Below are 23,964 nucleotides of genomic sequence, written 5' to 3' on the forward strand. Positions count from 1 at the left end.
CTGATGTTCATTTTTTAAGAAAAGAGTAGTGTCATCTGCAAGTTGACTAATTATTAAAAGATTATCCATAATCTCAATTCTGGCAACGCTGCTGTTTTTAATTAGAATTGCGAGCATCTCCACAACCATTATGAATAACAGCGGAGAGCTTCCACACCCTTGCCTAATTCCTCTTTTAACACTAAATCTTTTACCAGTGCCATAGCCTAACGACACAGAGCTGTTTATATCATTATACAGTATATCTATTATCTTCCTAAATTTATCCCCAAATCCAAATCGAGTTAGTGTTTCTAAAATAAAAGGATGTTCTACCGAATCGAAAGCTTTATAAAAGTCCAAGAAGAGAATAAAACTGTCATCACTAATTAGATCATTGTAGTCCAGTAAGTCTAAAACCAATCTGATATTATTATGAATGTTCCTGTCCTTCAAAAACCCTGATTGTGTCTCACTAATTATACTTGAAACCCCTTGTTTAAGCCTTGTTGCAACTGAGCTAGAGAAAATTTTATAATCTGTATTTAATAAAGTTATGGGCCTTAAGTTATCCAATTGTCGTTTATCTTTGGTTGGTTTAGGAATTAATGTAATTAATCCTTGTTTCATGCTAGACATCAATTCTCCCTTTTCAATACTGGCCAGTATAGCTTTGAATAAAATTTCCTTAAGTCTTCCCCAAAAATTGGAAGAAATTAACTGTAAGCCCATCTGGACCAGGGATTTATTAAGCGCCATTTTCTTAACAGATGCATCTAACTCTTCGATTCTAAAGTCAGATTCACAAAATTCCTTAAATGATTCATCAATTTTAGGGATCAGATTATCTATTTGATCAAAAAAGGCATCACAATCTGCTTGGGAGAACTGTGAGGAGTATAAATTGGAATAGAATGTATAAGTTTCATTCTCCAAAATTTTAGGGTCGTCACATTCAATGCCATCAATTAACGGGGAAGATATAAAATTTCTTTTCTGTCTGCTCTTTTCTAAATTAAAAAAATATGAGGAATTTCTTTCCCCCTCCTCAATCCACTTGGCGCGTGAACGCACAAAAGCTCCTTCTGCTTTATTTAGGAATTCAGGGCAAAGTAGGACGCATTTGTTGCCACTCTCGAACCTCTGCACTCCGAACGCGCGTGAGGAGGATGATAAGGGCACTCCTCTCGATCCAAGCACCATCGAGGATGAAGTTGAAGGGGATAGTCTTTTACCTTTTGTCAGTACGTTCCATGAGAATTACAAACCTTTTCTTGCCGGTGTCCAACAGAACCTTGGTGACATGAAAACTCGGGGTCGTGTATTTGAGGTACGTTTGATTAAGGCCTTTAGGAAAAATCCTAGCTTGGGTGACCTTTTGGTTAGGGCCAAACTGGGGGGGAGGGAAAGAGAACCACCTGATGCACTCAAGCACTGTATGACATAGACACATGATTAATAATCCACACAGTGGGGCCTCTTGGGCGGTCTCTGGAAGATTTTCCTTGGAGGTAAAAAATGTGGTTTATGCAATACAGTGTAGGTGTTGTGGGTTAATTTATGTGGGGGAAACTGGGGCCTGCCTGAGAGCGCGCTTGCAGCAACACCTGTATGCCGTACAGGCAGGGGAGCCGCGTTCCACAGTGGCCATCCACTTTAGGGAACACACAGAGGAGGCCCTGAGCATCATGGGCCTGCAGGCCAATCCGGGTTGGTCAGTCGGTCAGCGGAGGAGGATGGAGAGGATCTGGATAGACAGATTGAAAACTTATATGCCAACGGGTCTGAATGTGCCTGCCTGAGAAACGGTTGTGAGAAATACGTTTCTCTGGTTCTTTATCTGTGAATATATTATTTTTTTGTGGGTTTGGATCTCAATAATTTCTTGTATTCCGATGATGTTGTTAATATGAAGTATATATAATATATGGTCTAAATGAATCCGTTGAGACTTCAATGTCTGAGGGAGGGTGGGCAGAAAGATCTGGATTTCCTGTTGTAATTTTCAGGAGCCAAGCCCGGAGGCCTCACCGCATTCTCCGATTGTTATATGAGGTTAAACTGAATAAAAATTTAGAATATACTTATAGAGGTAAGGTTTTGGAGGTGTAGTGTGAATAAAGAAAGTTTCAACCAAGAAAATGGTCTGGAAATCTGCTGTCTGCTATTAAAGCATAGAAAAATATGTTGTGGAGGAACAGATCATAATTGTGTTACAGGGCAAATTGTCACCCCCCCCCCCAAAAAAAAGCCTTCGTCGCGTCGCTGTGACGTCATCGCCTCCAAATATGGGCCGTTTATCAATGCCCAAATGCACGCGAGTGCGCACTCGCGCTCTCGGTGAGTACGCATCGCCGAGAACGCACGGAGCACGCATCCCGCCGAGAACGCGAGCACGGACTCGCGATATGTACAATTGGAACACCTGCGTGCGTGATGATGTCACAGGTCCGGAGTTTTACTGCTGTCCCTCCTAATTTAACTGTGAGTAACATGTTATGAAGCTTAACTGTAATCACAGCCAAACCGGTTTACTCAGGAACAAATAAAACACTGAAATAAACCAAACATTAACATTTAGAAGTGATCTAAGTGACTTATATATCATTTTTAACCTCAGTAGTGAAACCTCTATTAATAAAAATAGTGTACATGTACATACGTGTACATACCTTAATAAAAACAAGCAGGTGAGATGTTACAACGCTTTTATTTCTATTCTAGTGGACACTCAATACTATAGACAGCTGCTGGGGTTTCTTTAACCTGAGTAGTGAGAAGTCCGCGAGCGGGGGGTTGAAAACGATGTGCCGGGAGTCCGCTGTTGAGTTTTGGACGAAATGCATTCTGGGATATTTAGCTGTCCCAAGTCCACACCGATGCATGCTCGATAAAACGGGCGGAGCGAGAACACATCCGGGACTTTTTCGCGTTCTCGGCTTGATGCGTACTTCGAATTGGAACAGTACTTGGTCTCCGACTGATGACGTATCACGAGTACACGAGAACGCAAGTACGCATATTGATAAACGCCCATGCATTTGTTTCCCGGACCAGCTGCTGCTGAGCATTTCCGGGTTTGCAGTTGTCTCCCGTCTTTCCCGCAGTGACTGCACTTCAGTCCCGGTCGGTTTTCCCCTCCGTGTGTGAGTCTGGACCTGCTGCCTGCTGTCTGCTTCGGGACGAGGTAAGACCCTGAGGCGGTCTGATCCTGCAGAACTTTACTCTGAAACCTCAAACTTTAAACTTCCGGATGTGTCGGAGCAGATTTCTGCTCGATATAAGACGACTGAAGGTGGAGTGTAAACAAATATTACCTCACTTTTAAATCGGCTTATAGTACACCCGAAAAATAACTTTTAATTTATTAGAATCTGAACTTTAAAACGTGTTGGTGTTTCATTTTCAGTCTTCTGTCCTCTTGTGATCCAATCATGTTCATGTCTCTGCTTATTCTCCTTTAAGTCACTAAAAAACCTCAGTGAACATCAAACTATGTGAGTGCGGTCTCTAACGAACACAGGGGCTTTAAATCAGAGTGTTTTGACGGAGTTTTGTGGGTTGCCAGGTGTATAAACCATTACGTTTGTTAAGCGTACATGAGCAGCTGTTCCTGATTGTGATCCAGTGGGAGGCCTGCAGAGTCCTCGACTCTATCATAGCTGATCATGTTACAGAGAAGGAAAGGGAGCCACCCTCACATTTTCCATGAAAGGGTTTTATCAGGGCCTCTCTTCTTGACTTTCAGCCTCACCACAGATGGATCCCCCTCTTTCTCTCCGTCTTCATTTTGTTTATAGCAGAAATAATACCCCTGATCTTCCTTCCTCGCCTGTGGCAGATTTAAGGAAAAGTCTCCAGAGAGTCTTCCATCAGCAGTCCCGTTACCTTTGTCTGTGCAGGAATTCCACTCAAACACAACTTGCTGCTTCATCTCTGTCAGGAGTTTTCCTGTATTGCAACTCAGGTCAGAATAAAGACGCTCAGACAGACAGGTTAACGTGTACACGGGTGAGACTCACGGAGACTCGCACCCTGGAACATTTTTAGCCAAGACATCATAAAATAGTGGGTTTTGTGAATATGTTATATCCAAGTGTCTATCTCATCTTCTTCATTCTGTGATAGGGTGATGTAAGCATGAATTGAAGCAGTTACCATTTTTGATACCATGTTCTTCAAACAAGGTATGACACATGAAGTGAACAGACACAATAACAGTATTATAACACCAACAAAAACAAGTCCTTTAATCAGCAGGGATTAAGAGCCACGTAAGCCAGTCTTCCGTGTTTGTGGCATAGTCTCGTTGTTGTGCATCCCGAAGTTGTCTGAGTGTTTTCAGAGCATCAGTCATGTTCGGTGAGTGCACATTATTTGAAATGTATGTGCAACACGTGTTGTTAAAGAGGACACATAGTCCTCCTTTCTCGGCGAGAATCATGTCCAATGCTACCCTGTGTTGCATTACTGCAACACGCAGAGTGTGTTGAGAGAGGTTGAGAGAAATCCACCTGTATTGACACACTAAGGCATACAATTAATATCATTTTCATTACTTTGAGTGTGAGAAGTTGTCATTTACATTACTTTTCTTAAAACATTCATTCGCTTCATCTTCTTAGAGTTTAACTCGTCTGTTTCTCTCTGTGAGCTGTCTTGACACACCACAGGCTCACATATTTCCTGTTTCTGCAGACTAATCGAACTCTTTTGTTTTTCTTTGTATTCATAGTCTATAAACCCTCTTTAATTCTACTAAATCTTGATCTAAAACCAACACCTTTATGTCACGCTCACACTCCTGAATAGAGCCCTTTCAGACATCAGGAATCATCACACACACTGCCTTTTCTCTCAAACTTCCACTTGTTCACACACTCTACTATGAACCTTTGTAGTGTTATTATGACTTATTATTTATTATTTTTGTACAAATCACACCCAATCACTCAAAACCTACTACTCACAGCATTCACACAGTTAAAATCACTCAAAATATGCTTTCATACGAGTATTTCAGACATGCTTTTCATAATCAGAAAGAGCAAGTCAAAGAAAAACAACTGAAACCTCTAATCATTCTCACAGCACACACATAAACTGGAGTAAAAACTAAAACACACCGGCATCAGTAGTAACCTCAAGAGAGGTTACTACTGAAAGATATATAGTGGTCACTTACTGTACATCCACAGTAATGAATTCAAACTCTATTTATACAATTGTAGTGAGCAAAACCAGCATCTCAGTCACAGGCATTTAGCAACATTTGCAAACAATAGTTATAAAGCTCAACAACACTCTAAACCGAAAGCAACAATCTCCATGCGCGTCACCGCTCCTCATTAGCTTGGTAGTGTCCACATATTTAATTCAGCTTCTCAATCTTGTAGCTTTAGCAGTTGTATACAGGGTTTGGCTCATTAGTTGTTAGTATAGGTTTGCTCTTCATCTTAACAAAGTCTCATCTAAGATGACAGGTTTACAAGCAGGTCAAGTGTCTCTATGCACCTGATTAGTGTAGTTCATTGTACTGAGTTGGAGCAAACCTTAAGCTTGAATCAGACTACTTTTAACAATCATCCACCTCACATCATAACTGACTGAGGTGCCTCTTCTTATTAATAGTATGTCATTATTAATGTTATCATTGTATTGTTTTTCCTTTTTTATAACAGCAATATCACATAATATCACAATACACTACTTTACTACTAATATACAATAGTTTATTATTTTATATTTTATTATGTATCCATCGTGGGTCTGTGTGAATCTGCAGCTTCACACCTTCCCAAGCTGGAGACACACTTTCCTTGGTCTATTACGGCTGTGTCATTAAACACAGCTGTAATAGACCTTATGCATCTCTCTTTTTTATTTGATATATTTTGTGTGAATTATCTGGTTTCATGCATTCTATTCATTCAGCTTGGTTGTCTTCCCAATTTTGTTTTATTGTTAATACCAGTTTACAGGTTGTTATCCTTCCTATTAGTAGTTTGAATACATTAGATAAGCTCTAATTTAATTTAACCTTTTGTTTATTCCACTACATTCCTCTTGTGTATGCTTTGTTTTCTTTTTAGCATCCTTTTCAGTATTTATTTCTGCTTGGAGGGTTTCTTTTAATTTAGTCAATGCGGAGGGGCTACATTTTCCCTCCCATGTGGGACATTTAGGTTTTTTTAGGATTTCTCCATCTGCATGCACTAATTTGTCCGGCGCCTGGACATTTTTTCTCTAACCACTGCTCGTCAGCAGCGAGTTTTGAAGCTTCGTTACCCATTTTAATCCTTTACAACTACACAACTGCGGCACCTTCTCTGGCACGAGAATCGAGAGAGGTAGTTGACACGGCCTTCTACTTTCAAGCTATTCTTGAAAGCGGTGTCAGCTTTACGTGATGAAACACGACCTGTTTCTCTCTTTTCACCAGTACTTGGGTGGCCAACAGCAAACAAAATAGTGGAATAGTTCAGCCTCCTTATTGTGCTGTAAAATCAACTTATTCCACCAACAAAAATAAAACAATACAAAAACAAAACAATACCTTTATACGCGCGCTACCTTTACCCACTACGGGGGAGCTACCAGTCCCAGACGAGCTCTATCTTTATTTTGAAAGGCTACCAGCCCCTCTGGGCGAGCCTATACGTTTTACGTGAGGTGTCTCAGAGTGTTAATATTCACCTGGTTGCTGATTCACTGCCGGTCTCTCAGGTCTGCCTCATCGACCCCCACCGCCGTGGACCACTTTTAAAAACGCTGTCCAGAACCCGAATGTCACGTCTCTGGACTTTTATCCTCTACCTAGAGAGGAGCTGTCGACAGACTTCAGCGCGGGCTTCTCACGACGTCAGGACTCGATGAGGTTTTCCTGTGGGGTCACACAAAAGTGTTGTATCCCATCCGGCTCGAAGGACCAAGAAATGTCAGGAGTTTTCCTGTATTGCAACTCAGGTCAGAATAAAGACGCTCAGACAGACAGGTTAACGTGTACACGGGTGAGACTCGTGGAGACTCGCGCCCTGGAACAGTTGTAAGCCTTTATTCATAGCATTCTCAGAGACGTACAGGAAGAGATAAAATAGAACTGTGCTGCGTGCAGGCTTCCTGTTGAGTCTGCACAGAGCGTAACTTCTCTATTTAAGCTGAATACTAAAGAGCAAACACATCTAGATAATGAAATGAAATGTACTTTTAAGCATAACATAATAAAAATCCCAAAACCTAAAATCCCTTGACAATCTCCCATCGTGCAGAGACACACTTGTTGCTGGTAGTTGGAAAGTAACACGGCAGTGACGCTTTTTGTCCCTCTTTCACAGTGACATTGAAGGGAACCAGAACTGTAAGCTGGATGCGCATCTCCTGGCTGCCGCATCTTAGCACATAAACCCCACTGTCATTGTAAAATATGCGCCTGAACAAAATGGAAGAGTTTTGAAGGATCCGGTGTCGGTAGCCCCGGGCGGGTGTCCACACACCGCGCTTGTGAACAGCCACCTCCCCATGGGGCTCAGCCCGGAGCAATTTTCCTTCTTCATCGTTCTTGCAGTTTTGTGGAAACGTGAAGGAGTTTCCTAAAACAGGCTGGACATCTGCAGACAAACGACGACGAGCAGCAAGCCTAACATATCTGCGTCACTGAACACCTGTCTTCTTCTTCTTGTGTGTATGTAATCCTGTACTTCCTCACTGGCTTCATCACTCGGTTAAAAAAACCCACCAAACGTGATGAAACCGCAGCTCGTGTGCTCGGCGGCTTCAGATCCACGCCTCCTCTGTGGGTCATCAGAGTGTTTGCACATTGACTTTGTTTTCTTTGTGATTATTGAGGATCGGCTGTTTCAGGTCAAGCTTGTTTTTCAGGTCATATGACACTCTGACTTTAAGCAAAGTGCATGCAAATGTTATTGGGCGGACGATCGAGCGGCCGGCGGCTCCTGCGTGATTTGTGGGAGCCTGCTGCGTGTCTCATTCAGTCACAAGTTCATCTCAGACTCAGTTTCAGCTCTTGTCTCACGTTCGGCTCCTCAGCAGTGTTTGAATGTTTGACGCCGGTGTGCTCCATCCACAGACTCACTCACTGTGTGTCGTGTTTGTTCTTCAGAGTTGTGGTGGTTTCAGCAGAGGACAGAGGTTTCATGTTTATGGATGTGGCTCATAAACTGGAGAATGTCACCAGAGTCTTTACAGACCTGGAATTTATGGAAATATGGAGATAATCAAAGTTAAAATTACTGATTAAAAGGCCCCAGACTAACCCGACAGGTGAACCTAAACCCTGGCAGGCCTTTTATTGGTGAAACCTTTGCACCACCCAGAGACTCGTGCACAGCTGTGGAGGTGTCACAGTCATTTTCAGAGACTTTGGTCTGGGGCTCGACATGTTAGGGTCTGTGTTCAATAATCAATAACTGTCATCAGACAGCTTGTATTGATTAGCTGTATAAACAGGAGATGCTGACAGATGTCAGTAAAAAGCTGAACCAGCGTGAAGAACTCTTCCCTCAGTCTTTTCTTTTTTTTCTTCATTTGAAATCAAACGTAATAAAAATAGTTTTTGAAGGTTATTCTCAGCTTTTCTTTGTCGCTAACAGAAACAGATTAACTGGAATAACACATGATAAACTTCCTTCTTTACTCTAATAAGCCCCGCCTTCTCTGTCCCGTTGTCTGCAGTAATTCGCTGACATCATGTCTAAGAAGGCCGGAAACCGCGGGCCAGAGATGGAGGGGCTGTTGGAGGCGTCGATCATCCGGATCCCTCCGCATCACTACATCCACGTCCTGGACCAGAACACCAACATCGCCCGAGTGGAGATCGGACCGCTCACCTACATCCGCCAGGACAACGAGAGGTCAGAGGACGCTGCCCTCGGGCTTCAGCAGGACGACCTCTGACATTCAGGCTTCCACGGGAAGAGCTCAAAACTTCATAACATCAAAGTCTTCTCCTCTTTTTTTCCCAGAGTGCTTTTCACTCCGATGCGCATGGTCATGGTGCCTCCTCGTCACTACTGTGTGATCGCCAACCCCGTGGCCCGCAATGACGACAACCAGGTCCTCTTTGACCAATCCGGACAGGCCAAGCTGCGTCACGCCGACCTGGAGATCCGCCTGACCCAGGACCCGTTCCCCCTGTACCCCGGGGAGGAGGTCCAGCAGGTTTGTTTATTTATTTCACTGGAATTCAAACTTTATCAGGGAGACATAATAAAGATGAAAACATAAACTCAGGCTGCAGGCTTCCAGAAACTGACTAATCAGAAGGAAGTGGGCGGTGCGGAGGATCAGTTAGGCTGATTTTGAACTGAATCATGCACAGCTGCTTATAAAAATAATCATGTTCAGGAGAGAAAGTTCACTTTAACGTTTAAAGAAGAAGAAACTCTTTAACTTTATGTTCTGTCATGAAAGGAAGAATCATTGACGAGTTTCTTTGTTCTCGCTGATCTGAATGCGTGACGTGCGGCTTTTGGCCTGCAGGACGTGACGCCGCTGCAGATCGTGTACCCCGACACAGCTCTGCGTCTGCAGGCTCTGCTGGACTTTGAGGTGGAGGGAGGAGAGAAGAGAGTAGCTGGAGACGAGTGGCTGTTTGAAGGACCGGGTGTGTACTGGTTTGACTGGTTGTCAGAACAAATACTTCATTGATTTGCATTTTCCTTTTAATCTGCGTCTGAAAGCACGGCATGAGCTGCAATTACGAGATAAATCTCTCGTTTGGTTTCAGGGACCTACATCCCCAGGAAGGAGGTGGCCGTGCTGGAGACCATCAAGGCCACGGTGATCAGGGAGAACCAGGCCATCAGGCTGAGAGCTCGCAAGGAGGGCAAGGACAGAACCGGAGTCAACAGAGTGACAGGTAACACTCATTCACCTGTGAGGACCCCTGAACTGTTTGAAGCTCCGCCCCCAAATGTACCCAAGAACTCAGTTCACAGAGAGAAACATCAAACTAAACAACTAAACTGGGACAAATGTTCACCATATAACAATATATCGTATATAATTCCCCATTTAACTATTTTTACTCCATTTTTCTGTTTCACTCTTTTATTTTGAGTATTTGTTCTGCATCATTGAAATCCTGCATATGTGGAACTTATTTGTTTCCCTTTTTTCTTCTCTTGGTGGTTTTGGATGCTGAGATTTTCCCGCATTTTGTAATGAATCCACTTCACTTTGGTGTCACATAAACCGTTCAATAAAAGTTGATTATGATTAAACAGTAAAAATGAAATGAATACAAGAAAGGAGGATTGCTCCGCTCATTAGAATAGAATAGAATAGAATAGAATAGAATAGCCCTTTTATTATTATTCAGAAGGAAACGTTAGGGCATTTACTCGCCATCAGACTGTACAATACATAAAGGTATGAAAGGAATCTCTCTTATGTACATAAGGATATAAGGGAAAACAGGGTGGCTTTGCATGATTGTAGTTCAAAATGATACTTAATTCATCCTGTGTGTGAAGTAAGCTGTTTAAGCTCCTCCTCCTTTAAACCAACTTTCTTCTGATTGGCTGACCTTCATAATCAACGGTTTGGTTAGACGTCTGTGACATCATACAGAGCCAAGAGTAGAAAAAAACTGTATCATGTGTTTGGGCTCAGACACTGAGGAACCGTGGTCACGCTTAATATGAACATTCGACACTGTGACAATTAAAGGCTACACAGACGGATGCAGAAGATAAAAGACGATTTAAGAAGCTGTAACAGTTACAGTATAAAACTGAACATTTCACAAAACTGCTTAAAAGTTATGAAAAAATAGTTTAGTAAATAAAAAAAAACTTACAAAAGAATAAAACATGGGGGAAAAAAAAGCTAAAACATGAGACGGTGGGTTTTTGTTCCCCCTTTAAGCCCGAGGCTCACGGGGACTTCCTGTTTCCTCTGCGGATTCAGAAAAGAATCGTTTTATGTTCAAGTGTCACGAACTGTCTCACCTGTGTCTGTGGCTCAGGTGAGGAGTGGCTGGTCAGTAAGGTGGGCGCGTACCTTCCCGGCGCGCACGAAGAGGTCATCGACATCGTCAACGCTTTCATCCTCACTGACAAGGTAACCCCGCCCATGATAGACGCCGTTTGAAACGACGACCTGCTCTTCACCAACAGCTTCTCCCACACTGCAGCACTAAAGCCTGCACGGCCAACACACACACACACACACACACACACACACACACACACACACACGCACACACACAGAGCTTTCTTAGAGTTTGTGGTTCACGAGCAGTCAGAGAAACCACACAGATGCAGACGGTTTCTCTGACTGCTCGCTGTTGTCGTGTCTTCAGAAAGCACTGCACGTGCGCGCCCTGCGGCCCTTCAAAGACGCCGGCGGACGCGAACGTCGCACTGGGGAGGAATGGCTGGTCACCATGGCCGACAGGGAGGCGCACATCCCCTCTGTGGCAGAGGAGGTGGTGGGCGTGGTGGATGTGACCACCCTGAGCAGCAGGCAGTACTGCGTGATCCTGGACCCGGTGGGACCCGATGGGAAACCTCAGCTGGGTCAGAAGAGGGTGGTGAAGGTGAGTCGAAGCTTCAGTTTTGCCGTTTCTAGTTTTGCGGCGTTCGTGTCATTTCCTCAGGCCTCATCGTTTCCCCTCGTCTTCCTCCATCAGGGCGAGCGCTCGTTTTTCCTGCAGCCTGGGGAGCACCTGGAAAACGGCATCCAGGATGTGTACGTGCTGTCGGAGGAGGAGGGGCTGGTGCTGCGAGCTGTGGAGGCCTTTAACGACACCCAGGAGGTAAGAAGAGAGCAAAACACAGAATCGCTTCATGTTTCGGTTGATTTTCCTAAAATATTCAGAAATTTGCACGACTGACTAAATCACGGCTGCCTCATGCAAACCTTTGTCTTGTGCTTTCACTGTTAAACCCTTCTGCGAGCTGGATTTGAGCTCTTTCTGAATTTCTCCTGAGCTCTGCTGTGTCTGCTAATCTCTCTCTGGGAGCGTCAGCTGAGCAGAAAGGAATGACAGGACGAGGCGTTGTCGGATGAAGGTTGGGCCTGCACAGATGTGCTGCGGTTTAAAACCATCTTGTGCAACCGGTCGATCAGAGAGCTTAAACAAGCAAACATGATAAGCGCAATAAAGAGGCCATCTGTGCTGCAGCTCTGTAAAGCCTGGTATGGAGGTCAAAGGCGTGTCTCTGGTTGAAAGGTGAGAACGCCTCGCAGCGCTGAGGGGTGTGGTTGGAAGGTTGGCTTTATTGCAGGTATTTCTAGGAACAGAGTGAACTCTGGTGCAGAGCAGTCATAGAAAGCAGCAGGTCCGGTTGAGGCCCAGGCTGTGAGCTGTTTGTGCAGACTGAGCGACCACTCCTGTGGAAATATTTATTGTGTGTATAGTTTTGGCAGTCGTTTAGGGTTTTTATTCAAAATCCTTCCAGGAGCAGCACTCGCCACTCTGCAGCCATCACAGTGTGAATGAACAGAGAGCCAAAACTATCATCACCTTCAAGTAGAAGAGAAATGGGACGCAATTAGTCTTCTGGGTCTTCGAGACCAAAGCACTAAAAGCCAACTGTTCCTAGAAAGAAGAGAACTCACTGAACAATAGAGTGAAACCAAAAAACAAGGCCTGAGCTCGCAGCCTGGCCACAAAACAGGAAAAAAGGTTTGCATAAACCAAAGTGTCAGAAAAACCCTACCAGGCCCCACAAACTTGTCACCTTTACCTTCCTATAGTAACAGCAGCGACTGCAGGCACACGTCCCAGCGCTCAGTAGCCAAAGAGCGAAGCTGCTGGAGCTGTATGCGCTGACCATAACCGGAAACGGCGAGGGAGGGAGCGGCTCTCCTCCAGGATGAGGCCAAAAGGTCAGCGGACGTGACGCCTCGCATTTCGTGTACAGAGGAGGTCGTGGTCCCCGCGTGCTGCTGGGCGTGATGGACAAACATCTGCACGTCGGTCTCTCGTTCCAGAAGTCTTTGCTTTGTTCGTCATGCTGCCACATTCTTTTAGACAGGAGACACGTTCGCCTGCTGTCCTTCCAAACAGCCGTACAACAGCCTGTTTATAACTGTGCTGCCCTGACCTTTGACCTTTAACATGGAAGTGACCTCTAATGTGAAACAGAAGTTTGTTCTTTTAAGGCAGAGATGGGACAATCAGCCTTTTAGCCCTTAACCCTAACATACATCAAGTCATGTCTCTATTTAATGTCATCATAGTGCATCAGAGGCAGTTTGTTTAACATGTGTGAGTACGTGCATTAAAACATGCGCTCTCTTGTGGTGCCTGATCCAGAACTGGGTGGAAATGTGAGCTTCCAGCAGGAACTGGTTTATATCCGGGTCACTGGTGATCCTGTTCTTCACCTTCCTTTCCTAACCCAGAGTAACCCACTCTCCTCCCCTTCTTCTTCTCTTCCTTCCTTTGACTAACCCCCCAACCCCTCTCCTGACTCCACCCACCATCACACCTTCCACCTTTTCCTCTTTTTATCTTCCCTTCACTTTTTTACTCAGTATTTTCCTCCAATCCCGTTTCCTCTCCCTCCCGCTCCCCCACCGCTCCAGTGCATCACCACGTTAACCCTTCTCTGCGTCGTCCTCCTCTCTGTCTCCCGTTCTCTCTGCCAGCAGGAGGAAGACGAGGAGGAGGAGGAAGAGCTGCAGGAGAGGGCCAAGCGCTCTCGCAGAAGTGGCACCCTCCGTCGCCCTGGAGACCGCTGGATGCTGCGGGGCCCCATCGAGTACGTCCCCCCTGCCAGCGTGGAGGTGTTGCTGCGGCGCCAAGCCATCCCGCTGGACGAGAACGAGGGCATCTACGTCAGGGACATCAAAACAGGAAAGGTAGGAGTGGCCTCAGCGTTCCCAGCCCCGCCTCTTTACATTGCCTTATATTTAGCAGATTGCTGCAGTCAGGTGACGCGCTATTGGAGGGATGAGCACTCGTCTTCCTAAAAGCGATGCTCTCACATGGTGCTGGTCTGTCTAACATGTCGGTCCAAAATCTCCTGTCGGTGTTCAGTTGGGTTGAGATGTGTGACTGTGAGGGTCAAAGGTCAATCTTCATCCTCATTAAAGCACTCAGAGAGCCCGTGTGTCCCGTGGTTGGATCCAACCTGGAAGAGAGCTCTCCCATCACGGTCCGAGGGTCGTCAGCATTTATCTGACCGTCGTGTTCAGGTGGACCCGAAGCGTCACCGCAGATTGTCCCAGCAGCCCACAGGCTGTGTGCGACGATGGGCGGAGCTTCCAGGACATAAGAGTCCTTTAAACCTAAACATAGAAGTCTGCATGTAAAGATGCTGAACCGCCTCAGCTCACTCATCATCACAGGACCCTCAGTGCAGAGGGTTCAGGGTTTTCCTTTTATGTGCCACGTGTCTGTAAATGATTGATGATCATGGTCAACGCCATAGCAACGTGTTGCTGGTCTGCAGGTGCGCGCGGTGATCGGTCACACCTACATGCTGACTCAGGACGAGGAGCTGTGGGAGAAGGACCTTCCTCCGAACGTCGAGGCCCTGCTGGGCGCTCGTCTAGACCCGCTGGCCGACCGCTCAGACCGCGGCCAGCAGGCACCGGCCGCCCCGAGGGAGAAGACCAGGGTGGTGTCCTTCAGGGTGCCCCACAACGCCGCCGTGCAGGTCTATGACTACAGGGAGAAGAAAGCCAGGTGGGCCCTGCTGTGGGCGGAGGTTGGGGTTAAATGCAGCTGAACTGCTGGTGCTGATGGTGGTGGTGGTTTTGTCTGCAGGGTGGTGTTTGGACCGGAGATGGTGATGCTGGGACCCGACGAGCAGTTCACCGTGCTGTCGCTGTCTGGGGACAAGCCAAAGAGGGCCAACGTCATCAAGGCCATCTGCCTCCTGCTGGGGCCCGACTTCTTCACCGACATCATCACCATCGAGACGGCCGACCACGCCCGGCTGCAGCTGCAGCTCTCCTACAACTGGTAACCGCACGCGTGTGTTTCATGTGAGGAGTCCATGGAGAGGCCGGTTCACAGCACAGCAGCATGATCTCTGACTGCTCTGTGTTTTTAAAAAAAATGTACATTTCCAGGTTAAAGCGCCGACAAACGCCGACGCCTCTCAAGTGTTTCTTACCTTAGCCCCTCCCCTTCTCCCTCTCAGGCACTTCGAGGTTAAGTCTCGGACGGATGTGGCCGACGCCGCGGCCGTGTTTTCAGTCCCTGACTTTGTGGGCGACGCCTGTAAAGCCATTGCATCGCGGATCCGTGGAGCCGTCGCCTCGGTGCAGTTTGATGATTTCCACAAGGTTTGTATGGGAACATCCAGCCTGTGACATCCTCAGCTCCTTAAGGTTTTACATTCAGAATGAAATTAAATCACAAACTGATGAAAAACAAGCTGGTCTGCAGGTCAGGCCGACCTACGTCCATCTCTGTGTCTGTGTTCTGGGACTTCACTCGAGCAGCTTTGCATGATTCAGTTCAAAATAATCCTCCTTTGTCTCATGCTGAACCTCAGAGCGGTCTCTGAAACGAGCTGTTTTACCCCCAGACCACCGCAGGTTCAAGTAATGGATTACTCTTACTTTTAAAAAAGTCTATTTTAAAAGTAAGAGTAATCCATTACTCGAACCTGCAGCCGATGTTTTGTTTTTTTTTTCTCCTCATAATTAATGTCAGCTGTACTCTGGCTTGATAAGAACAAATGACTAAAGTAAAATATTAAAGACTAAAATGTCCCTCCATCCGTTGTGGCGGGAGCTCGAGTCTAAACGGAGTCGAGTTTATTTATATTCAAATAAAAATATAAGCTCTTTACTTCAGCACCGTCTCTGTGGATCATAACTGCTCAGTTCATGTCCGAGTACCACGAATCATTTAAAAATCCCAGATTCTGACGTGATCATCGAGCCAACGTGTCTCTGTCTGCAGAACTCAAACCGGATCATCTGCTCGGCCGTGTTTGGCTTCGATGAGAAGATGCAGGTTCGCTCGAGTCTTCGCTTCCACCAGAACAACCTGGTGATCAGCAGCGTGGACATCCAGTCCGTGGAGCCCGTCGACCAGCGTACACGAGACGCCCTGCAGAAGAGCGTCCAGCTGGCCATCGAGATCACCACCAACTCCCAGGAAGCGGCTGCACGGTCCGACACACACACGCGCACACGCACACACACAGTATCAATGAGACGTCGCAGCTTCATGAGGTTTGCTTGCGTGCAGACACGAGGCCGAGCGTCTGGAGCAGGAGGCCCGGGGAAAGCTGGAGAGGCAGCGGATCACCGACCAGGCCGAGGCGGAGAGAGCCAGGAAGGAGCTGCTGGAGCTGGAGGCGCTCAGGTGAAGCCAGACGCTCCCAGCAGGAGAAAATCAGAGCATTAAATGGCTCTTAAATATCTTCTCAAGGTCACAGAATGCAAACAAACCACAACGCCTAACGTTATTAATTATGAGACTTTGACATGTTTTATGTCTGTCGTCACATTTTTGTCCAATTTCTAAAGATCAGCTTGGAGCTGTTTCAATGAGGCAGAGCTTGAATGTAAAACACAAAAACTTTGACAGACTCCAACCATCAGAAACTAATTTACAACAAACTGCAGACAAAACTAAAAGTGTGCGTGTGCGTGTGCGTGTGCGTGTGCGTGTGTGTGTGTGTGTGTGTGTGTGTGTGTGTTTCAGCGCGGCGGTGGAGAGCACCGGAGCAGCGAAGGCTGAAGCTCAGTCTCGGGCGGAGGCAGCTCGAATTCAGGGAGAGGCGGCGGTCAGCGAGGCCAAACTGAAGGCTGAGGCTCAGAGGATTGAGGCGGTACGTTCAGACTTCCTCCCTTTCAGTATAAAACATGTCACTAAAATCTGCCGCCTGCTTTAAAGTAACGAGTCGGCATCAAACGCTGACTCACAGCTCACTGATTTCACCAAAAATATTAAAAGTGAGCTTTAAATAAGTTTAAGGGTCGAATGATGTCACACCGATTAATTCAAAAACAACACAAAAAGACTTTGTGCTGTAATGTTATCTTCAAAAATATTTTAGTGGATATAACCTCGCCGTCTGAAAGAAAGCGGCCGGCTCACCCGAGAGCTCAGAGTCGCTGACATATTTCAAAGAAATAAAAAGTGACGGCCACAGTCGAAGGTGTTATCTTTTCCATTTTTTTCTCCACATCAGCTTTATTCAATTTAATCCAGCCTCAGTGCGCTTTATAGTGTACAGTAGACCCCATGATAATATATACAGAGAACAATCATATGACCCCCTATGAGCAAGCACTTTAGCGACAGTGGGAAGGAAAAACTCCCTTTTAACAGGAAGAAACCTCCGGCAGAACCAGGCTCAGGGAGGGGCGGGGCCATCTCCTGCCACCGGTTGAGGTGAGAGAAGGAAGACAGGATAAAGACAATATGTCTCTGTAATGTGTGTGTGTGTGTGTGTGTGTGTGTGTGTGTGTGTGTGTGTGTGTGCGCAGGAGGCGGAGCTGCAGCGCCTGGCGAAGGCTCGTGAGCAGGAGCTGAACTATAAGAAGGAGATCGACCGTCTGGAGGTGGAGAAGCAGCAGCGGCTGGCTCAGATCGAGAGTCAGCGCTTCAAGGAGATGATGGAGAGTTTGGGCAGCGAGACACTGAAGGAGATCGCCAGAGCCGGCCCCGAGATGCAGGTACAACACGCACGCCGCCGACACCACACCCACGCCGCCGCACAAACATGAAATGCTCAGAATTATTTTAAGAATAAGAAAGACTCGGCTGAGAGTCCACTCCACACAGAAGCTGATTTTAATGGGGATAAAACTGATGTTTAATTAATATAAATGAACATTTTCACAGTTCAGCATCTGAAGTGTTGCGTCAGTCAGTTCGTTCATACAAATGTTTATTAAAGTAAAAACATGAGCATTTTTCTCTGCTCTTTTTGTAGACGTCTGAGAACGACACATTTTATTTCACTGAGCATCAAACGAGCCATCGCTGTTCATGCCCTGCGCTTTTATTTTGAAAAATCAAACTACAGTTGCTAACTGACCACCGAGTGAGAGTGAAACTGGAAAACGTGCGACACAAACCGGAAACCCAAGGTTTGGTTGATGTGTGGCCTTCCAACAAACCAAACACGCTTTATTTTGAAAAGCTCAACAGTCGCGGTTTCCTGTTTCATCGCACTTTTTCAGTTTCACAACCAGCACTCCAACCACCGCTGCACTTTGGACAACTAAACCGATTAATCTGAAGCTCCGTGTGTTTGTGGACAGGCGTGTTTCAGACCAGACGCCCGAGACTTTGTTCACTTTGGGCGTGCTGTTTGTAACTGAAGACAAGCTCGTCATCGAGCTTCAACATGACCTCGATGAGTGGTCTGTGTATGAACGGCGTGATGATGAATAAGGCGAGAGGACGCTGAACTGCAGCACAGACTCGTTACAGCCTGTCTCCTGAAGATTTATTAACGTAGTCTTTGCTTTTAATTTGTGCTTGTTTAGTTTTCCATCACATCGCTCGCCTGACTCGGACGCTGGCTCGTTTTTGTAGCGTTTGCTCGAATAATAAACGTGTAATAATTAATTAAAACAAATATGAGATTGTTTACAGATGTAACAGAGTAACGTTTATTGTCTCATTTAAACCTGTTATTGCTGCGCAGCTGTTTATTCTGTATTATAATGGGGGGGTTATATTTAAGCATCTGCCCCAAAATAAGGTTTTAAACCCTTTTTTTAAATTTCTCTTGTCGTTTTTGCTGCTGCTGAGTTTAAAACTGTCTGCACTGGTTTGTTCCCTCCAGGTGAAGTTGCTGCAGTCTCTGGGGCTCAAGTCCACCCTCATCACGGACGGCTCGTCTCCCATCAACCTCTTCACCACAGCCAACGGCCTGCTGGGGGCGCTGCCGGGTCAGGGACAGGCCCAGTGAGGAAGAGGAGGGGAAGAGATGTGAAAGTAAACCTCAGCAGATCTTCTCTCCTGTGTTTCTCCAACTGTTACTTTCAGCTTCCTCCATCACAGCATGCAGACTTTTCAGTGATTTCTTTGTTTCTGCAGCCGTCAAACAAAACCCGTCTTTTAACCTCATTCATCAACGAGAAATGTTTATTTTTAATCATTTAAGCACAAATTTGTTTAGCTTTATGCAACACGAGTGTCAAACAGGAAACGTTAGACTAACTGTGACGGAGCTTCAGAGATTTAAAAAAACAAACCTGGACGCAGCTTCAGGCTCAGAAAAATGAAGCTGATGTACCTGCAATTCTGTCTGAAGGACACCAGGTGGCGACAGAGTTGCTGAAAAAGACTTGATCTGATGTGGAAAAATGGCTTTGTGACCTCTGACCTCTGTAAACTGGTCGTTCTGAGTCCTGCTCTTTTGTAGATCACAGTAAGTCTGCGTTCTCCTTTAAGCTGATTGGCTGACGGAGCGTGCAGTTTCAGTCAGACCCTCATCACATCTCGTTTTTTTAAACTAGTCGCTGACTAGTTTAGAACAACTGACTTTTCAAAATAAAAGCCAGAGGAAGTGCCACCAGTAGATGGGCTGCAGGTGGCGTCGCTCTGTGAAACGGTTAAAGACAAATATAAAAAGACTGCTGGTCGAAATTAACGACACACCTGATGGTTCAGTGGAACAAAGTTCACTGATGAAGATGACTCGTGACATTTAGGAATTTCATTCTGTCTCGTTTTCTTTATTTTTCAGGTTCAACATTGAAGCACGAGGTCGTGACAGGTTTTTTCTCCACCCACCAGTGAATATGTTAATATTCAATATTAAAGCGATGTCTGCTGTCCGGAGAAAGTGATTTGTGCACGTGTCGGAGAACCCGCGGCAAAGATGTTTCACCGTCGTAGCGCTGACAGCCAAAGATTTGTTCCTACTGAGCACTTTTTCTCCCAAGGCTAACAAGCTAAACTAGCTGTTTACAGATGCTGACTCTCTGGTGTGTGGATGTCTCTGCCTTACAAAGTGCTGATGTTCTTCCTTCTGTCGTTTATTCACTGAAGCAATATTAAAACTGACGTCCTCCTCTGTGCCCGTGTTTTATTTTCATGAGCTGTTCTGATTCGCCAATAATGAGCAAACAAAAGCTCCAACTGCTCAGTTCATCACCGTGTTTCTACTCCTGGCTCTGTGTGAGGTCATAGGGTGTCCCATCTCTGGGTTCAAATGTTCCTCCAGTCCAAAATCAAACCGTCCTCACTTTCAGCTCCAGTCAAACGATCGCGTGTTCTCTCAGCTGTTACAATAAAGTTCAACGTCAAAAAAAGGTTTGTGCTTTCCGTTTAAATCTGATACGCCCAGATTTAGGCTCTCCGAAGTGTTTGGGTGTTTGAGCACACTGCAAACAGTGTCTCGCCCACCTGTTCTTCAGCCAATCAGAAGAAAGAGTCTCAAAGGTCAAGGAGTGCACGAAGGCCTGGCGTAAAACAAGCAGGGATGATTTTGAGCTGTGACCCACGCAAAGCCAAAGAGCAGAGGCGGGCCCGTTTACCTCCACCTGAGGAAAATACACCTGAATGTAAAATGAACCTGGGCCGGTTCTAGACAGGCGTATATGAGGGGGCAGACAGAAATGTAAAGGGGGCACATGGTGGCAAAGGAGGAGGGGTGGGGGTGGTGGTGGGGTGCTCTGCATAACTGTTTTTGTCATATAATTGGATTGCACTTTTTCAGGCCTCTACCCTAACACCTGACCAACGTGGGTGGCCAAGATTCTGCTGGTCTAGCTTTTAGGGTCACTGAGACCACGTTAAGGTGGTAATCCCTCAGGGGGAAAACAGAAAAACAAAACCATAAAAAAATAAACATCTTGATACATGCTGAATCATCCAGATATCATCCCTTCAAGCTGGCTGTACTTAAACCTTTACTTAAAAAGCATCTCTAGACCCAGCTGTCTTAGCTAATTATAGGCCAATCTCCAACCTTCCTTTCATATCAAAAATCCTTGAAAGAGTAGTTGTCAAACAGCTAACAGATCATCTGCAGAGGAATGGCTTATTTGAAGCGTTTCAGTCAGGTTTCAGAGCTCAGCACAGCACAGAAACAGCTTTAGTGAAGGTTACAAATGATCTTCTTATGGCCTCTGACAGTGGACTCATCTCTGTGCTTGTCCTGCTAGACCTCAGTGCTGCGTTCGATGCTGTTGACCATAATATCCTATTAGAGCGATTAGAACATGCTGTAGGTATTACAGGTACTGCACTGCAGTGGTTTGTATCATATCTATCTAATAGACTCCAGTTTGTACATGTAAATAGAGAGTCCTCTTCACACACTAAGGTCAATTATGGTGTTCCACAGGGTTCAGTGCTAGGACCAATTCTGTTTACATTATACATGCTTCCCTTAGGCAGCATCATTAGAAGACATAGCATAAATTTTCACTGCTATGCTGATGACACACAGCTCTATCTATCCATGAAGCCAGGTAACACACACCAATTAGTTAAACTGCAGGAATGCCTTAAAGACATAAAGACCTGGATGGCCGCTAACTTTCTGCTTCTTAATTCAGATCAAACTGAGGTTATTGTACTCGGCCCTGAAAATCTTAGAAATATGGTATCTAAGCAGATTCTTACTCTGGATGGCATTACCTTGGCCTCCAGTAATGCTGTGAGGAACCTTGGAGTCATTTTTGACCAGGACATGTCCTTCAACGCACATATTAAACAAATATGTAAGACTGCTTTCTTCCATTTGCGCAACATCTCTAAAGTTAGAAATATCCTGTCTCAGAGTGATGCTGAAAAACTAGTTCATGCATTTATTACTTCCAGGCTGGACTACTGTAATTCTTTATTATCAGGATGTCCTAAAAACTCCCTGAAAAGCCTTCAGCTGATCCAAAATGCTGCAGCAAGAGTGCTGACAGGGACTAGAAAGAGAGAGCATATTTCTTCTGTTTTGGCTTCCCTTCATTGGCTTCCTGTTAAATCCAGAATTCAAAATCCTGCTCCTCACATACAAGGTCTTAAATAATCAGGCCCCATCTTATCTTAATGACCTTGTAGTACCATATCACCCTATTAGAGCACTTCGCTCTCACACTGCAGGCCTACTTGTTGTTCCTAGAGTATTTAAAAGTAGAATGGGAGGCAGAGCCTTCAGTTTTCAGGCCCCTCTTCTGTGGAACCAGCTTCCAGTTTGGATTCAGGAGACAGACACTATCTCTACTCTCAAGATTAGGCTTCAAACTTTCCTTTTTGCTAAAGCATATAGTTAGGGCTGGACCAGGTGACCCTGAATCCTCCCTTAGTTATGCTGCAATAGGTGTAGGCTGCCGGGGATTCCCATGATGCATTGAGTTTTTCCTTTCCAAAAGTTGATTCGGTTCATCTGGATGTTTTCAGTGGGAGAAATGTTTCGTCACTCATCCAGGTGACTTCTTCAGTCTCAGCTGACTGCAGGTTTCCCCAACCTTATAAACAGGACATTTGCATAATGACTGAAACCAGCCCAGTGAAGGAACAATGGGCTGTGAGGTCAGTTCCTTCATTATAATTATGCAAATTCTCATGACCACTGATCAAAGAACACTGATCAATGGCCATGAGTCCCATTCACAGAGAGTTGGGAAATGGCTGCAATCACAGCATTGTAAGATGGTGACAGATGTACCCTTAGGCCCCCTCCTCGATTCAGAGATGGTCTTTCCCTCTTCACGTAAATGGCCTCCTTGACTCCGCCCTCAAACCAGCGTTCCTCCCTGTCCAGGATGTGTACATCCTCATCATTGAAAGAGTGTCCACTAGTGATGGTAAATTCGATTCTTTTTACTGAATCGAGTTTTAATGAGTCACTCACCAAAGTGAATCGGGTTTCTTGAGTCATTTGAGTCACTGAGTCAGTTGACCAGAGAGTGCAAAAATGTATATTTTCACTCAAACTTAATTTGATTCTCTTTTAATGTAAATCCTACTGCTAAGATGAATGATTGTAAAAGAAAACAACTATTTTTTTAGAGCAAAAAAGAGCAAAAAAAATTCTAAAGGGAACATTTATTTATTTTTATTTTATTGGTATTTTCCTTAAATGTGTCAAATATATCTCATCTAAATGTCCACTGAGCTGTGAGCCAGGGGGCGGTAAAGCGCCTTAACATTGGTTGCCAACCAAGAAGAAGAAGAAGCTGTGCGCCAGGAGGGAGGGGGTGAGTGAGTGAGTGAGTGATTCACTTATGCTGTGATTCAGCACAGCAAGGGAGGGGGTGTCACTACCTGCTACTGTGAACCGAGGAGCTATTGTCTTGATGTGAGCTTCTACTCAGGGTTTTTTCTTCCAGTTCAGAGCAGAAATGTTTTTGTTAAGAAACTGGCTGATGTTGTTTTTTTCCCCACAATTTTAATTATAAGCTAGATATATTTCTACTAATGGAATTAGTTTGCTAACAGCAACAGGGATGAGTCAGTGAGTCAGTTGCGCTTGTGAATCATGATTCACGAGTCAGTAAAGTGATTCTCGAGTATTGAACGATTCGTTCACGAATCGAACATCACTAGTGTCCACTGGCCTGTAGGTGTAAATAGACTGCAGAGTCCTGGCCTGACGAGGTCGCTCTTCTGTGTTGTAGCCAGAGGTTGTTTGGTTTCCCCGATGTATAAATCCTGGCAATCCTCCTGGCACTGAACAGCGTACACTATGTTACTCTGTTTGTGTCGGGGGACCCGATCCTTGGGGTGGACCAGTTTTTGGCACAGCGTGTTTTGGGGTTTAAAAGCCACAGAGACCCGGTGTTTAGAAAAAATGCGTCTCAGCTGCTCCGATACTCCTGACACATATGGGATCACTACAGGTTTTCGCCTGGGCAGCGGTTGTCCTTCTCTCCTGGATCGGCTGGAGCTTTCTTTAGGTGCCTTCCCAGCTTTGACAAAAGTCCAGCTGGGATAACCACATTTACTCAGGGCCTTCTTGATGTGCTGTTCTTCTGCCTCCCTGGCTGCTGTGTCAGTGGGGATGGTGTTCGCTCTGTGTTGTAGCGTCCTGATGACACCCAGTTTGTGCTCCAGTGGATGATTAAAGTATTTGATCAATG

The 23,964-nt window shown here is 45.5% G+C and overlaps 1 protein-coding gene across 2 annotated transcripts; it reads left to right on the top strand.

The window, feature by feature from the left end:
* The first annotated feature begins 2,951 nt into the window (after positions 1-2,951).
* Positions 2,952-19,957, top strand: LOC116318622 (major vault protein). Of its 2 annotated transcripts, none has more exons than XM_031737697.2 (18): positions 2,952-3,166; positions 8,671-8,849; positions 8,961-9,156; positions 9,478-9,601; positions 9,725-9,856; positions 10,967-11,061; positions 11,303-11,539; positions 11,633-11,758; positions 13,603-13,812; positions 14,406-14,641; positions 14,723-14,920; positions 15,102-15,246; positions 15,872-16,083; positions 16,163-16,279; positions 16,622-16,748; positions 17,410-17,598; positions 18,720-18,871; positions 19,626-19,957. In XM_031737697.2, the coding sequence occupies exons 2-17, from the start codon at positions 8,686-8,688 to the stop codon at positions 18,843-18,845; spliced, it is 2,634 nt and encodes an 877-aa protein (XP_031593557.1). In that variant the 5' UTR covers positions 2,952-3,166; positions 8,671-8,685; the 3' UTR covers positions 18,846-18,871; positions 19,626-19,957. The 2 variants fall into 2 exon arrangements, with proteins under 2 accessions (XP_031593557.1, XP_031593556.1); XM_031737696.2 differs by having other exon boundaries at positions 2,954-3,166; positions 13,600-13,812.
* The last annotated feature ends 4,007 nt before the right edge of the window (positions 19,958-23,964 follow it).

This window comes from Oreochromis aureus, linkage group 4 (assembly GCF_013358895.1).
Source record: "Oreochromis aureus strain Israel breed Guangdong linkage group 4, ZZ_aureus, whole genome shotgun sequence".
NCBI lineage: Eukaryota > Metazoa > Chordata > Actinopteri > Cichliformes > Cichlidae > Oreochromis > Oreochromis aureus.

Excerpts from the sequence above, each read along its gene's own strand:
- LOC116318622 (XM_031737696.2), top strand. The coding sequence starts at position 8,686 with ATGTCTAAGAAGGCCGGAAACCGCGGGCCAGAGATGGAGGGGCTGTTG. Across the intron at positions 9,857-10,966 it reads CGGAGTCAACAGAGTGACAG|GTGAGGAGTGGCTGGTCAGT; the intron begins GTAACACTCATT and ends TCTGTGGCTCAG. Across the intron at positions 14,921-15,101 it reads CTGCAGCTCTCCTACAACTG|GCACTTCGAGGTTAAGTCTC; the intron begins GTAACCGCACGC and ends TCTCCCTCTCAG.